This window comes from Ceratotherium simum, chromosome 6 (genome assembly GCF_057802395.1).
Source record: "Ceratotherium simum simum isolate JZ-2026a chromosome 6, ASM5780239v1, whole genome shotgun sequence".
NCBI classification, from domain to species: domain Eukaryota; kingdom Metazoa; phylum Chordata; class Mammalia; order Perissodactyla; family Rhinocerotidae; genus Ceratotherium; species Ceratotherium simum.
In genome coordinates this window covers 49,087,929-49,102,959 of record NC_141905.1, presented here as the reverse complement: position 1 = coordinate 49,102,959, position 15,031 = coordinate 49,087,929, and the positions used below count along the sequence as shown (strand labels likewise).

The following is a 15,031-nucleotide window of genomic DNA, read 5'->3' as shown; positions in this document are numbered from 1 at the left end:
TTCCTTGGCTCTGTTGGAGCTGTAAGCTTTTTCTTTGGTTGTTTACCTTGAATATCCAAAGACCTAGTACTTTATATAATTCTTTTTATGATTTGAGGATAGGATGGGGTGATACAACCTCTTTAGCGGTTGATGGAATTAATTTCTTCCATAAATGTAGGTTCTCCTTAGTAAATACACTTATAGAGGCCAATCTTTTAAACAGTTTAAAATACCAGATCAGTATTGGAGTTCTTTACATGAAATTAGTCCATTATTATTACAACCTGTGCTGAGCTGAACTTTACCCTTTTTTTTTTTTTTTTTTTTGGTGAGGAAGATTAGCCCTGAGCTACCATCCATTGCCAATCCTCCTCTTTTTGCTGAGAGATTGGCCCTGGACTAACATCCGTGACCATCTTCCTATATTTTATTTGTGGGATGCCTGCCACAACATGGCTTGATAAGTGGTGCATAGGTCTGTGCCCGGGATCTGAACCTGCGAACCCCAGGCCTCCGAAGTGGAGCACATGAACCTAACCACTAGGCCACCAGATTGGCCCTGAACTTTACCTTTGAACTATTTATGGAAAGTAGGCTTACGCAATAAATATAAATCAAGATTTTTCTTTACCCATAAGTTTGTATAATATATTACAATTTATAAGAAATTTCACTTATGTTATTTTAGTAAAATAGGTGCAGAGCAGGTTTAAGCTTCTGAAACAAACCAACTATACTTAAGAACTTTACCAAATAAAGTGTGTATTACTGATGCCAGCAATTACAAATACATATTATGACATTAAAAGAGCTGTGCCCATCAGTTTCTTGCTTATGTACTTGAAGGTAATAAAACTGTATTACTTTTTAAAACATTCTATAATTTAGATTTCTTACTAATTGAGACTGGTGTTCCCTGCAGTAAATCCAAATTAGGAGGTCTGTGGAAAGGGTAATAGGCTTGGTGGAGAGGGGAAGGGCACCTCGGTTACAAAAGATAAGCCATTGAAAACCTACCAAGGCTCACCTTGAAAGGCTTGTTTCAGAGTTCATCAAGACTTCCTTGCACCCACCGTTCTTTGCTAGCCCCATAGAAAAGTATTATTTTCATTTTGTCTAGGTTTTTCTGTATCCAACTAATATGTCCAAACTCTAGCCAGTGGCCCATTTATTTTTAGTAATAATTTCAATAAAATTATAAGCAAAAAAATTAAGCAGTCCTTTGGAGTGTATATTAGTGAACTGTTGTATATCACTTTCATCATTTGATGAATGGGTAGGATGAGTGGCCCAATAATAGTTAATATTAACCAAAGAAGTAAATGCATGCTGGGGGAAGAAAAAATAAGTGGTTACTCTTTCAATATCTATATAGTCAGTTCTTGATAATTTATGCATTATTGGCAATGGAGATATGCCTAAGTAATAAAAACTTGCATCATTCAAAATCTCAGGCAAAAGCTGCACTATTGTTCCATCACACATTTAGACATAAGAACAGTTGATTGATCGGGTGCCCATCTAATTTCTATAACCTTCCTATCAGGAAAGTATATTGAAGATCACTGCTAGACCTAAAAGTCGGGTAATAGGAGGAAGAGGAGAAAAAAACAAAAGTGAACTTGCTGTTCTCAAGTAACCAAGATTTGTTTCTTCTTGCAGGGAGTAGGGGTTGGAAAGAAATCTTGTGGCTGATATAAGTAAGTGTTGATAAAAGTCCGCCATTATCTGACCGAATGATTTACATATGCCTTTCCAGGATTCTTTCACACTGCCCTGTACAGTTTGGCATGCTCCCTCAGCACTACTTATATCTTCATGGACTTAGACACTTCCTGCCCTATTTTGTCCTACTAATTGTCACTAGGAGCCAGCAGGTAAGGATCTGAGGAGGAAGAAGGAGGGGCAACAAGTGGTAGCTGGGAGTTGGCTATTACACCAGTTTTATTTGGAGTGAGGACCAGTAGTAAAAATTTCCATGAAGCCTTCAGGACAGAAGGGAGGCAGGGACTCACGGAGGAAAAAACCCAAAACTGCAGGCCTGCCTGAAAGTGTGGGTGGACATGGGTTAGATCCTTTCTGCATACAAAAGTAGCAACTGCCGAAGTGTGGGAGGTATGGGAGTTGCTGTGGGGAAAAAAACACAACTGCTCCCAACGCTGTGGGTGCAACTCCTTGGGGGCACTTTGAGAAAAAGGGAACAAGTTAGAAAAAAAAAAAATGACAGGTCAGATCCTCATGCAGTGAAATCCTAGGGTATGGTCCCCGAGGAACCCCTGTCACCTCTGAAAATATCACTAGTGCTGAGACCATGTGTCACTCACATCTACAGCACAGTTTGAAAGATGGCATGAACAAGGGCAACAGCCTCTTAATTATGGTCAAAGAGAGAAACCCAATTATACAAAGTCACACAGCCCCCAACAGTCATGTGGTCAACCCACACTCAGTGTTACAGGCAGCAAAGACTCAGCCTTCATTTTGAGAAATTTATTAAAATAAGAATAAGCATCATTTGCACATAGATATGGTCATTTGTCACTATGTGTGGTACTAGAGCAGAAGAGCAGTTTTAAATATATTAAAAAAATCACAAAATACATTGGTTAAGGCACTACATCTCATCTCGTGTTTTCAATAAATAACGCTGTTTTTGAAAAAGGCAGTAATGAGTACCTCTGGTTAAATGAATACAGGCACTATGCTATTAAAGACAGTTCTACTTTGCTGTGGCCATTGTATGTAATTTATTGTCAAAAGGACTTTCATTAGCTAAGATTAGCATTTTTTTAAAAAACTCAGAATATGAAAAAAAATCACAGTTTTCTCTTTCCAGTTTAAGTCTCTTCCAGAGAGACCCATATACAAAAGGTACTGTTTCTTCGTATATTCCTTAGCAACAAGGAATTATACATAAAGTACAAAAGATTGCCTCCCAGAAGATGAAGTCATCAGAGGTTGGATGTTTCAGAACAGCATAAGTCTTTGGAAAAGTATTTTTTTCAACTGCAATAAAATCAGCTGGGTTTAGAAAACTCTGGACCTTTCAGCATCCACTTCCTGCTTTGTAAATGCTGTCTGTTCAAGGAGCTTTGTTAAGCAGTTGAGGGGAATCAGACCCAGCTCCTGTGTTGTACAGTGTAGACAGAGTACTGGACTGGGAGTCAAGTGGCCTGGATGCTCCTTCAATGTCACCAGTACTTCCTAATAATGCCAATTTTGCATTTTTGTTACAGTGCTCAGCAGCTCATGAAGCACGTGCTTGTGCATTGTCTTAAGTTTGGTCGCCTGTGAGACGAAAGGGTTGGAGTTGATGTTTTCTGTGGTTTTTTCCAGTTCCAGCACTCGCCAGGCTGATGGTGTGAACTGATTTTTGGTGGCAACTGATACTGCTGCAGTCAATAAGTACAGCCTCTCCATAGGACACAATGACCACAGCAAAGAGGAAAAAAATTGACTTTCCATAACATTGCCAGATTATCTAGCCCTGGGTGCAAATCTTTTCATCAAAGCACTGTATGGTATTTAATTAAAAGTTACCATTTAACTGAAGTTATATTATTCACAGAAGGCCATTAAGACTTCTCTTCTTAGACAGTACAACTCTCACGGCAGAACTAGGTTGCATAGATCAGCGATTCAATTCACATTTTCACACATTTGGTTTCTCCAGTCAAGTCGTACTTCAGCACATAAGAGATTGGGCAGTAAGGCTGTATACAGGCACGAGGTGAAATATCAGCAAGAATCTTTATGAGTCACACCTCATCTAGGGTGAGAAATCTTTTTTTTTGACAGTTGTATGGAAAAGCCTGCTCATCTGATTTATTTTACTACTGGTAAATAACATTGGTTGAGTGCTGGTGGGCAAGACTTTGGCTAGAAAATATGCTTTACTTTTTGGCAAGTAAACTAGACATGGTCAAAGATTTAAGAAATCTGGGACGTTCCTGCTCAGATGCAGTAGACAATGCAGCTAATTTCATCCTGAAATGATAACAATATTGCTTTCATCTGCTAAGATTTGGTCTTCAGTTTGACTTTTTATATATATATATTTTGAAGTTGACTTTAAATTATAGACACAATTTTTACCTTATTATAAAACACTAAAATCAGTCATTGAGTAGCAATTGGATACAAAGCATCTAATCACAAAAATAGAAAAAGGAATCAAAGAGCACTTCAGAAAGAAACTCTGGAGCTGAAGGGCATTCAGTTGTCCTTATCCAGGGACCTGTAATAATCTGTCAGGACCTTCCATGCTTTGGGGGCCATGAAGCCATCTGGGGGATTTTCTCCTTCCCGGGCCAGCTTCCGCATACGAGTTCCTGAGATGAAGTCAAACTCGTTGTGCCTGTCACAGGGTAGCAACAAAGAACTCAGCGCAGGTAAATAACATCTACCTTAAAGATTCCTGGAGTGGGTTATGGATTCTTAGAGCACGTTTTTTCTTTCTGTAAAATGTTGGCATCTTCTAAAATTGGGCAATTTGCTAAATCTCCAGTTCAGTAAAGGAACTTCCAGAAGAAAAGGGAAATAACGGCAGCTATCCATTCAATATTTACTGTATATACCTACTCTGTTCATGGGAAGTGTCTTCTATTGCTCTGCCTATTTCTATGAGCTCCTGCCATGGTGAGTGCGCCATAAATACTCATTGAAATCTTTTCCTGCAGTGACTTCCTTTCACTAAATGTGCCAGGCGCTCAGTGCATGCTCAAGGAATGTATGTTGAAAGAGAAATATTTATGGACCATCTATTATATTCGAGGGGCTGTACTAGAACTTTAGGGGACATAAAATGTGTAAGACTGGGCCCTGGCCTTCAAGGGACTCTCGTTCCAGTTAGGAGCATGTGGAGATGCACTGGAGAATTTTCCAAAGAGCCAAAATTTTGCCTTATCATTCCAGTTGTACAAAGGTTGATTAAAGAATTTTCTTTTGAAAACCTACCTTGCTGGATCATAGAAGTCCATGCTTTTTTTCGCTTTGTTGTAGGCAGCCACTCGAAATGGAATGATTTCCACAGAGGTGAGGCCAGGGGCCATGCTCAAGACCTTGCCCCCATGAGTGGGTTCATACAGGTCTTTCTTGGTGTCAGGGTGGGGCATTCCTGCAGGGTCCCGGCCCACAATGTAGAAATTGGCCCCTGCAATCATCCGGGACCTGCAGTGCCACTGGACCTAGGAAACATTACATAAGGGACATGCTGGTCATCACTGGCCAACTCTGTTGTGTCGTTATTTACAGAGATGCCTTTATTCTGCTTTAAAAATAATTCAGTGATGGGGATCAACTAACAATTGCAAGAAAGTCAGTGAGGTGTCTGAGATTCCATGCTCTCTCCTTCATGCTTGGCTATATTGGGTGGGATAGGAGATTTAAAGATAAGAATCCCCTCCCTCCACCCAGAAACCAGATGTTATATTTCTTAATAGCCTCTCCAAACAGGCTAGCAGACCAGGAACACTCCAATCTTACTGTTCTACAGAACTATGTGAATTTTACTTTCCACTTCCTCCCTCCAGAATATATCACAGTTTAAAGGAAAATACAAACTCAAACATCTTTTATTATCTGACTGCCAATAATGAGCTAATTATATGCAGACATTGATTCTAGTTCAACACGACACTGGGATTTCAAAATGAATTGCCCTCTTTAAAGCTCAAATAGAAATATAGAGGATGGAGAGGAGAGCTGGGAGCCTGGATCTTTGATCTGGTTGAAGAGAATTAATTTATTAAACTCAGTTTGGGGCATTCTAAAGGGCTGAGACCCTTTCAATTTCGTACTTCCCGAAAACTTGTTCAAATCTATTCCGCTGGTGGTGCAGTGGGACAAAGAAAGTCTCTGTGTGATAGGGTCACTGTGTGATGATGAAAGGGAGTCATTAAGCTTTTAAAGACATACTTTCCTCTCTAATGTAGCTCACAGGGCATGATGAATCACTTAAGAGTAACTGGAACTTTGGAAATTGAATATTATGTTAGATAGAACTTGCCCTATAATCCAGTTAAGCTGCATTATTCACCTCATTCACACGCCAACCTCCATATTCTCATAGGCAATGTATAACAGGTTTGATTTGATGTTTCTAGCATTTTTACAAATACTAAAGGGAAACAAGTTGGATAAAGAAGAGAGACCAGAAGATTCTGGAATCTGCTCATGAGAAAGAAGGATCCCAGAGACTCATCTGCACTTCTAAGTAAAGTTTGAGCCTGCACTTCTGAGTCCCATAGCCTAGCTCAGGGAACTGCTCACCTCTGTGGGGCCAGCATATAACATGGGAGATGGGAAGATGGCAATGATGGTTGACTTGGGATCCAGAACCCCTTCCTCGAGCACAGCTGTGTGCTGCTTCATCCTCCAGTCCAAGGGCACGTCGTCATCCTTGGTCCAGCCACCCAGAGGGTGGAGCAGGAGGACCGGGTGCTTGTAGCCCCTCTCCAGGAGCCGGCGGCGGGTGTCCTGCATCAATAGAGCATGGCCATTGTGGACAGGATTGCGCAACTGGAACGCAAATACTGCATCTGGGAAAGGAACATATAAAAGCCAAGATCAAAGAAATGCACAGTGTCACTTGTCCGCAAGAAAAGAAAGGAAAGACGTAAGTTATGTTTATTGTTCACCGCACCTATTGTTCACTGCTTTTGATAATCAGCTGGAGAATCCACCTGGGTCTTTAGGGGTGTTCCTCCAAAGGTACCAACCAATATGCCAGGCTGCTTAGACAGGGACAGGACGCCGAGGCAGGAAGCCCTAAAGGGAGCGCCTGACTCAGAAATGAAAACGTTTGTTGCCAGGACCTTTCCTGTCAACTAAGGCTCAGGCGGGCCTGGCATTAATCAGTCCTCTTGCACCTTGCTCCAGTCTCTCTTTCCCTAGGGGGGTGAATAATGACAAGGACCATTTTCTGGGGCCTGTGCAAGGTATTAACAATCTAAAGATGAAAAAATATTTCACCTTCACTTTAAAGAAGTCTTCAAAACTATTCTCCTTAGTGATGGACTCCTAAGAGGCTTAATTTTTCCCTGTGGTTATGAAATAAATTAATATATATCCATTATGGAAAACCTGGGAAATACAGAAAAGCCCAAAATAGAATATAAAAATCACCTATAATCCTATCATTACTTTTTCTCTCTAGTTTTCAAAATATATCAAGTGAAAATCTCCCCCTCCCCTTGGTCCAACTCCATCCCTAAGAAGTAGCCACTATCATCTGCAGCTTGGTGCACATGCTACCAGAGATTTCTGCTTCGATATGCAGAAGTAGGTTAGGGTTTTTAAAAAATATATTTTATTTTGTTTTCTAAAATTATGCTATACATATTCTGCAATTTGCATTTTTGCTTAATAAATACACTTTGGGCATCTTTCTGTGTCAGTGCATAGTTTTAACTGCTGCATCCATATGTTAAGTATTCCAACATATGATCTACTTGAACTTTATAAATTGTTTCCAGTTCATCTCAATAAACATATCAATAGGTGTTTCCAGCTTTTTAAAACTGTAAACATGGTGATTCCTGATATCCTCAGTTCTGTATTCAGAGGATGGTAAGGAGTATTAACAAATGCACTACAGCCAGCCTACATACCAGCATTCATTTCTTTACATTTCTGTTTGAGCTCCAGAGGTGTCAGGCGGTATTGGTCCAACCCATCATTCCACCTTATTCTCTCCAGCACCTGAAGGTCTCCACCAACCAGCCAATCCCCACCTTCCATCACCATCTAGAAAGACCGTTATTAAAGGTGTTAGTGATTAATATTGATTTCTATTTTATTTGAAAAAAATTTTCTCCTTCTTCTGGACCAATCTTGGGTTACTGTTGAAGAACTGCCTTCAGTTCTTCAGCATTTCTAGCCCAGTATTTCTCAAACTTTTTGGTCTCTCAACCCCTTTATACTCTTAAGAATTATTGAGGACCCCTAGAGAGCTTTTGTTTATGTGGGTTATAGCTATCATTATTTTCCATATTAGAAATTAAAACTGAGAAGCTTTAAAAATATTTATTAATTTGCTAAAAACTAACAATAATAAACCTATTAAATATCAACATAACTTTTTATTTTTTAGTGAAAAAATAAGATTAAAAAGGCATTGTTTTACATGTTTGCAAATCTCTTTAATGTCTGACTTAATAGAAAGCAGCTGGATTCTCATATTCTGCATTTATTCTGTGGCAATAAGTTATTTTGGCTGAAATATGTGAAGAAAATCCAACTACACATAGGTAGTTAGAAAAGGGAAGCGTATTTGAATAGCCTCTTTATATAATTGTGGATATTCTTCTTTGATACTACACCAAAACTCAACAATTGCTAGTTTCTTAAGGGTAAATTCCACCAGAATATGAAACCATATCAATGCACTTTTCATACTCGTTTACATTAAAATCTATTGTACTTTGAATTAATCTTTTACTCATGAATGATTTTGTAACATTATATATTACTCAATTAGAAAATATTGGTTCACTAAGTTTCCCAAATGTTGACATATTTCATTTTACGATACTAAAAAACCCACATTTGTTAATATCACTACCAGTTTTATCAGAAAATTTTTTAAGTATTGGGAAGCTGCCAAACTCACTGTGGCAGAAAAAAGCTTTCCAAAATTTTTTTGCTTCAAAGCTCAGAGTTTATCCTTGGCAACCAATACTCTCAGTTGTTTGCCTTGAAGTGACAGGTTCACTTTGTTCAGTTTGAAAAATATCTGCCAAATGCCCAAGTCTGAATAATCACAGTTTTTCAGTCATTCTTTCAGGTAAAAATAGTGTTCCATGAAAAAAAGTGGCTAGTTGTTGCCTGTAGCTCAGTTGCTCAAGTACTCTTCCTTGAGACAACCATTGTACACTGTGGTGTGTAGCAGAAGTGCTTTAAAGTGTGCTTCCCGTTTTGTAGCACAAAGTATTAAAAAGACATGGTCTCAAGGGTCAAGATTTAATAGTCATTTTTATAGCTTCATCAAGAATATTCTTAAGTGAAGCTGGCACTGTTTCTTTTTTTTTTTTTTTGTGAGGAAGTTCAGCCCTGAGCTAACATCCGTGCTAATCCTCCTCTTTTTGCTGAGGAGGACTGGCTCTGAGCTAACATCTATTGCCAATCCTCCTCCTTTTTTTCCCCGCACCCCACAAAGCCCCAGTAGATAGTTGTATGTCATAGTTGCACATCCTGCTAGTTGCTGTATGTGGGAGGCGGCCTCAGCATGGCCGGAGAAGCGGTGCGTCGGTGCGCGCCCGGGATCCGAACCCGGGCCGCCAGTAGCGGAGCGCACGCAGTTAACCACTAAGCCACAGGGCCAGCCCAAAGCTGGCACTGTTTCTATTGCAAGTGCATGGTGGCAAGGGGTACAATACGAGCACAGCCAGTTGTCACTGTCTCGAGTCTGAAGTGCCAGCAGTTTTACCCACCACTGCTTTTGCACCAGCAGTGCCAATGTGAAAAAGGCAAATAACATCTTAGTCTTATGAATATAGTTCTGAGGATTTGAATATAGTTTGGGGATTCTGTGGAAAGGTCTTGGGGACCCCCAGTGTTTTGTGAACCACTCTTTGAGAACCACTGCTAGCACATTCCTAATACAGTGTGATGTATCTTAGACTATTTTCAATAAGGACTCAGAGGCTCTGGAAAAAAAAAATCAGACAAGTTGTTTTCTACCAGTTAATTATTGCTAAGCACAATTTCTATGAAAACTCTCAAAAGAAGCATCCTTTTTAGTTCTCTCTAATTTAAAAACAAAAGATGTCCAAAGAGCAGCAAAATGCAGCCAAATCTACATACAAGGCTAAGCACAGACTGATTAGCTAAAACCCCATTTTTCTCAAATAATCTTTGAGGGTGCCAAGACCACTCAATGGGGAAAGGACAGTCTCTTCCACAGATAATGTTGAGAAAACTGGATATCCACATACAAAGGAATAAAGGTGAAGCCTTATTTTATACCATATGCAAAGATTAATTCAAAATGGATTAAAGACCTAAATGTAAGACCTAAAACTGTAAAACTCCTAGAAGAAAACCTTCATGACGTTGGACTTGGCAATGATTTCTTGAATGTGACACCAAAAGCACAGGCAACAAAACAAAAAATAGACAAATAGGACTACCTCAAACTTAAAAACTTTTGCACATCAAAGAACACACTCAACAGAGTGAAAAGGCAACCTATGGAATGGGAGAAAATATTTGCAAATCATGTCTGATAGGAGGTTAATATCCAGAATATATATATTAAAAATCCCTCCTACAACTCAACAACAAAAAATTAAATAAGCTGATTTTAAACATGGGCAAAAGACTTGAATAGACATTTCTCCAAAGATGATATACAAATAGCCAATCAGGATATGAAAAGATACTCAACATCACTAATCATCAGAAAAATGCAAACCTCACACCCATTAGGATGGCTACTACCAAAAACAGAAAATAACAAGTGTTAGCAAAGATGTAGAGAAATTAGAACACTTGTGCACTGTTGGGATTGTAAAATGGTGTAACCGCTATGGAAAACAGTATGAAATTTCTTCAGAAAATTAAAAATACAAATTCAAAATGATCCAGCAATCCCACTTCTGGGTATATATCCAAAAGAATTGAAAGCAAGGTCTCAAAGAGATTTGCACACCCATGTTCATAGCGGCACTATTCACATTAGCCAAGAGGTGGAAGCAACCCAAATGTCCATCAATGGGTGAATGGATAAACAATGAATGTTGTACATACACATACAATGAAATATTATTCAGCCTTAAAAACAGGAAATTCTGTCACAGGCTACAACATGGATGAAGTTTGAAGAAATTATGCTAAGTGAAATAAGCCAGTCACAAAAAGACAAATACTGTATCATTCCACTTACATGAGGTATCTAAAATAGTCAACTTTATAGAAACAGAAAATAGAATGGTTGTTATCACAGGCTTGAGAGGGGGAAGGGGAGTTGTTGTTTAATAAGTGGAGAGTTTCAGATTTGCAAGATGAAAAAGTTCTAGAGCTCTGTTTCACAATAATGCGAACATACTTAATAGTACTTACACTTAAAAATAGTTAAGAAGGTAGATTTTAGATTATAAGTTTTTTTGCCTAAATAGATAGATAGATAAGACCCATTTTTCACTACCTAAGCATTTCACTGAGGTTACTATTAATACTCTCACTTTTCAATACCCAGTCTCAGTTGGAAAAGTGACTTCAGGAAAAGGTGAGTGAGGAACAGAACATGGAGACCTTTAGAAAGAACCATCTGCACAATGTCCCACACTTTATTTGGCCCAACTCTGGCTCCCTTTGGTTGTGCTCCTTCTATCAGGGCAAGGAAACCCTTGGTGGGCAGGCCTGCCCAGAGTCTGCATCTACTCTGTTGACCATTATCTGTGTAACCAGGACTCTGGAATTCCCTGCCCAGTCAGCCCTGAGTTGGCTGCTAGGGTGGGAGAGCTTCATCTCCCAACCTATTTTCCCTGGGTGGACCACACAACCAGGGAAGCCCTACTTCTGAGGACTGGCCAAGTGAGGGGAGTCTGCAGGGGAGGTGGGTAGAGCTCAGACATCCAGCCTGGGGCGCCCACAAATGACCCAGAGGGCCCTCATGGCATGAGACAAGGCCAAGCACAGAAAGAGAAGGAGGGGTTGGCTGCAGGTCAAGACCAACTCTTCACACACTACCACATTCTGGTGTGGAACCAAGAAGTCTAAATTTGAACCTGGGCTCCCAGATAATTATCAAGGCATAGTTGTCAAAGTAGAAGGATAGAACATTTTATTTAACATTTTATTGGTTAGATATGTAACTTTTAAATGTGGTACATGGGCTTCCGTTTGTATGCTTGCCCTGGGCCCCACAAATGTTAGGGGTGAGCCTGGTGTGAAGAATGGTCAAAGTAATAAAAGAGAAAAACATGACAGTTGGATGAAAGGAGAGAAGGTTAGCACCCCCCTTGACAAGGATGGAAGAGGCCCTTGGGCCTGACAATACACATATGGTCAAGGCATGGCCACCTAATTCGCGGCATCCAACCACGGTTTTTACATTGTACACCTTATACTTACACAATTTTAATGTCAATTATATCTCAATAAAGTTGGGGAAAAAAAGAAAACCTTTGTTTTTTCTATAAACTTAAGTATATTCCATATGATGCTGCAGTGCAATCAATTACAACATATCTCAGAGCAAGTGTCTTTCCTCAGCCATTGAGACAAACATTGTAGAAAGTCTTTGCCTCAGTCAAATAATAGTTTCACAATCCTTCCCTTGATCAAATTCCATAACTGCCTTTCACATCATCCAAGAACAATGTGGCTACCAGAAATGTCAACAGAGGAGAGGCAGGCAAGAGCAGAAGAGAGAAAACTGATTGATTTAAAGCACCTAGGTGTTGATGGCAAACCCTTAGTTCACATTCCTGTCATGGACAGATATTGGAGTTTATAATGACTTGCATTCCATAGGAGTTGAAGGAATGAGCCATGGTTCTCAATAGAGCGCAATTTTGCCTCTCCTGGTGACATTTGACAATATCTGAAGACCATTTTAATTGTCATGACTGGGGTGGGGAAGGGTGTTCTATTGGCATCTAGTGTGTAGAGGCCAGGAACGCTACTAAATATCCTACATTGTATGGAACAGCCTCTCACAACAAAGAATTATCCAGCCCAAATGTCAACAGTGCTGTGGTTAAGCAACCCTGGGTAGAGAGAGGGTGATTGCGCAAGGCAATTGGTTGTGTTTTCACGGCCCCCTTTCTAAACTCTGCTCAGGAAAATCACTTACCAAGAATATTGTCAAATACCCATACCTATACATTTACTTCCTCCTCATTGCTTAGAGTTAGGCTGCAGATAAAATTTTGAAAGACTTAAAACCCCAAATCCCTGGGAGAGCAGTAACTCATTCTGAATGCTAGGGGTCCACCCTATACTGTTCTATTGAAGGCAACATTGAACCAATTTCCTTCACTATCCAGCCTAAAAATGTGCCTGTTTGAAGAGCAATGCTGAAACTATGCTTTTGGCCTTTCTGGAATGGGAAAGGACAAAGGGCATCTCTCTCCCCAAGACGGTCCAACTGTCCCCAAAACTGTGGTCCAGGTATCAGGAAGGGAGGTCCAGTGGCTCTGCCTAATTTCCCAGGGCTTTGTGGCCTGGAAGTCTCCACCTCCTTCCAAGACTCCTGCCAAAGGCAGGCGAGAGAGCTTGCACAGCTAGAGAGTCTGCAGAACGGGACACACAGAGAGGAATGAGGAATAGGCTTTAAGGGAGTCTAGTGAAGTAGTGAAAGGGGAGTTGGGCTCAGAATCAAAGACAACAGGAATGCAAAAAGGAGGAGAGGATGAGCTCAAACACTAGGATGAAGACTAAAGAAGCTATGGTGAATCGGCTCAAAGAGGGCAAGGAAAGGAAGACTGGAAAGAAACAAGGTGGCGAGGAAGAGGGAATGGGCAAATTGGAAAGAGAGGAGCAGCTGAGGGTGGGAAGGTGCAGAGGTCAGAATGAAAAGGGGAGAGGAGGGAAGGGAAAGACACCAGAAGGAAGGTAAGCATGGTGGGTTCAGGAAAATAAGGTCATTGTGAAGGTGTTCAGAGAACAGAATCGAGAAGAAGAAAAACTAACATGTGACACGAGTGGAGAATATATATTCATTTCTGTGATATCTATCATAGTCATGGAATTCTGGAGCTGTAAGGAACCTGTAGATCACGTGGACTTAATGTCCTCATTTTCAGATGAGAAGGCAGTTTTACAGAGAGGAAGTGGCAGAGTTCAAGTGCGGACAGTTGTCTTAACAAAGCCAGGACCCAAACCTAGGACTCCTCCAAACTAGGCTCTTTTTCCCACCGCCCCCACTGCCTCTCATCAGTGGTCTCCATGCTGATATTTCAGCATTGCCTTTAGTGGAATCTTCCATTCCTCCTCCATCCAGTCAGCACTTATTAGGCACCAGGCTCTAGGCTTGCTGCTGGGGATTTGATGGTAAAAAAAATGGATCTAGATGTGGTCCTTGATCTCATGGTTTGGCAGTCTGAGTGGATTGATGGAAGATTAAATGGGTAACAACACCATGGGACAGGTGTGAACAGAACAAGGCAAAGTGCTCCTGGAGGACAAACACAGGGCACCCAGTTAGGCTTATGGGTCGTGGGAGTAAGGCCAACTGCTTAAAGGAGGAAAAGAGTAACAAATAAGGTGAGGAGGCAGGGAGAGAAGGAACAGTGTCCTAGGGTTGAGGGACTACCATGTGCAAAATTAAGAGAGAGGATGATATAATGACCTGCTGAGAATGACTGGAGGAGAGAATATGTTGGGTGGTGGTGGTGAAAGGTGGTAAGATGAAGTCATATCTTTACAAAGGAGTTCCCAAATAAAGCTTGAACAGTTCACTCTAGCTGAAGAACGGTGAAAGGATCAGAGGAGAGTAAGACAAGAGACAAGGAAGAAATGAAATGTCGTGGCCCAAGCTGGAACAGAAGAGAAGTGAACACATTCAAGCAATACCTAGGAGACAGAATCGCCAGGACCTGGTGACTGAATGAACAAGGGAGAAGAAAGAAGCAAGAATGACATCAGGGTTCTGGACATGGGCCCCCATTTACATGGTGGAGCTGTTCACTGAGCTAGGGGTCACAGGAGGGGGAACAGGGTGGGGAGAGGTTGCACATGTTGAGTGTGAAGTGCTTGCAGGATACATCCAGGTGGATCCATACAAGGAACAGCTCCAGATAATTATCGAATGCTGCAGTTCTCAACCTTCACGGTACATCAGAATCACAGGGAGCTTTAAAATCCCCAACACCCAGAACTGACCCCACTCCAATGAAATCAGAATTATGAGGGTGGGATCCAGTCATGGGTAATTTTTAAAGCTCCCCAGGTGGTTCTGTGTATCTAATTGACCATAGGGTCTTCATTGCAGAGCTAAAGGGGAATCACTCTCCATTCTCTTGGGTTCTACATCTGTAAAATGGGAGTAATGATTCTTAGCTACTTCACAAGAGCATTGTGAAAAATAATTACTGTTTGGAAA

The 15,031-nt window shown here is 40.7% G+C and overlaps 1 protein-coding gene and 1 non-coding gene across 4 annotated transcripts in view; one reads left to right on the top strand and one right to left on the bottom strand.

The window, feature by feature from the left end:
- Positions 1-2,457: 2,457 nt before the first annotated feature.
- PAPSS2 (3'-phosphoadenosine 5'-phosphosulfate synthase 2) overlaps positions 2,458-15,031 on the bottom strand; it is a 79,913-nt gene continuing 67,339 nt past the window's right edge. For all 3 annotated transcript variants that reach the window (XM_087432214.1, XM_087432215.1, XM_087432213.1), the window contains exons 9-12: positions 7,593-7,728; positions 6,253-6,521; positions 4,939-5,168; positions 2,458-4,339 (exon numbers count right to left, since the gene is read on the bottom strand). In XM_087432214.1, coding sequence (XP_087288340.1) covers positions 4,198-4,339; positions 4,939-5,168; positions 6,253-6,521; positions 7,593-7,728 — 777 coding nt within the window. In that variant the 3' untranslated portion in view covers positions 2,458-4,197. The remainder of the gene's footprint in view (positions 4,340-4,938; positions 5,169-6,252; positions 6,522-7,592; positions 7,729-15,031) is intronic.
- Positions 11,911-12,036, top strand: LOC147916857 (U6atac minor spliceosomal RNA). Its single transcript, XR_015552601.1, has one exon. It is a non-coding gene; the product is annotated as a U6atac minor spliceosomal RNA (small nuclear RNA).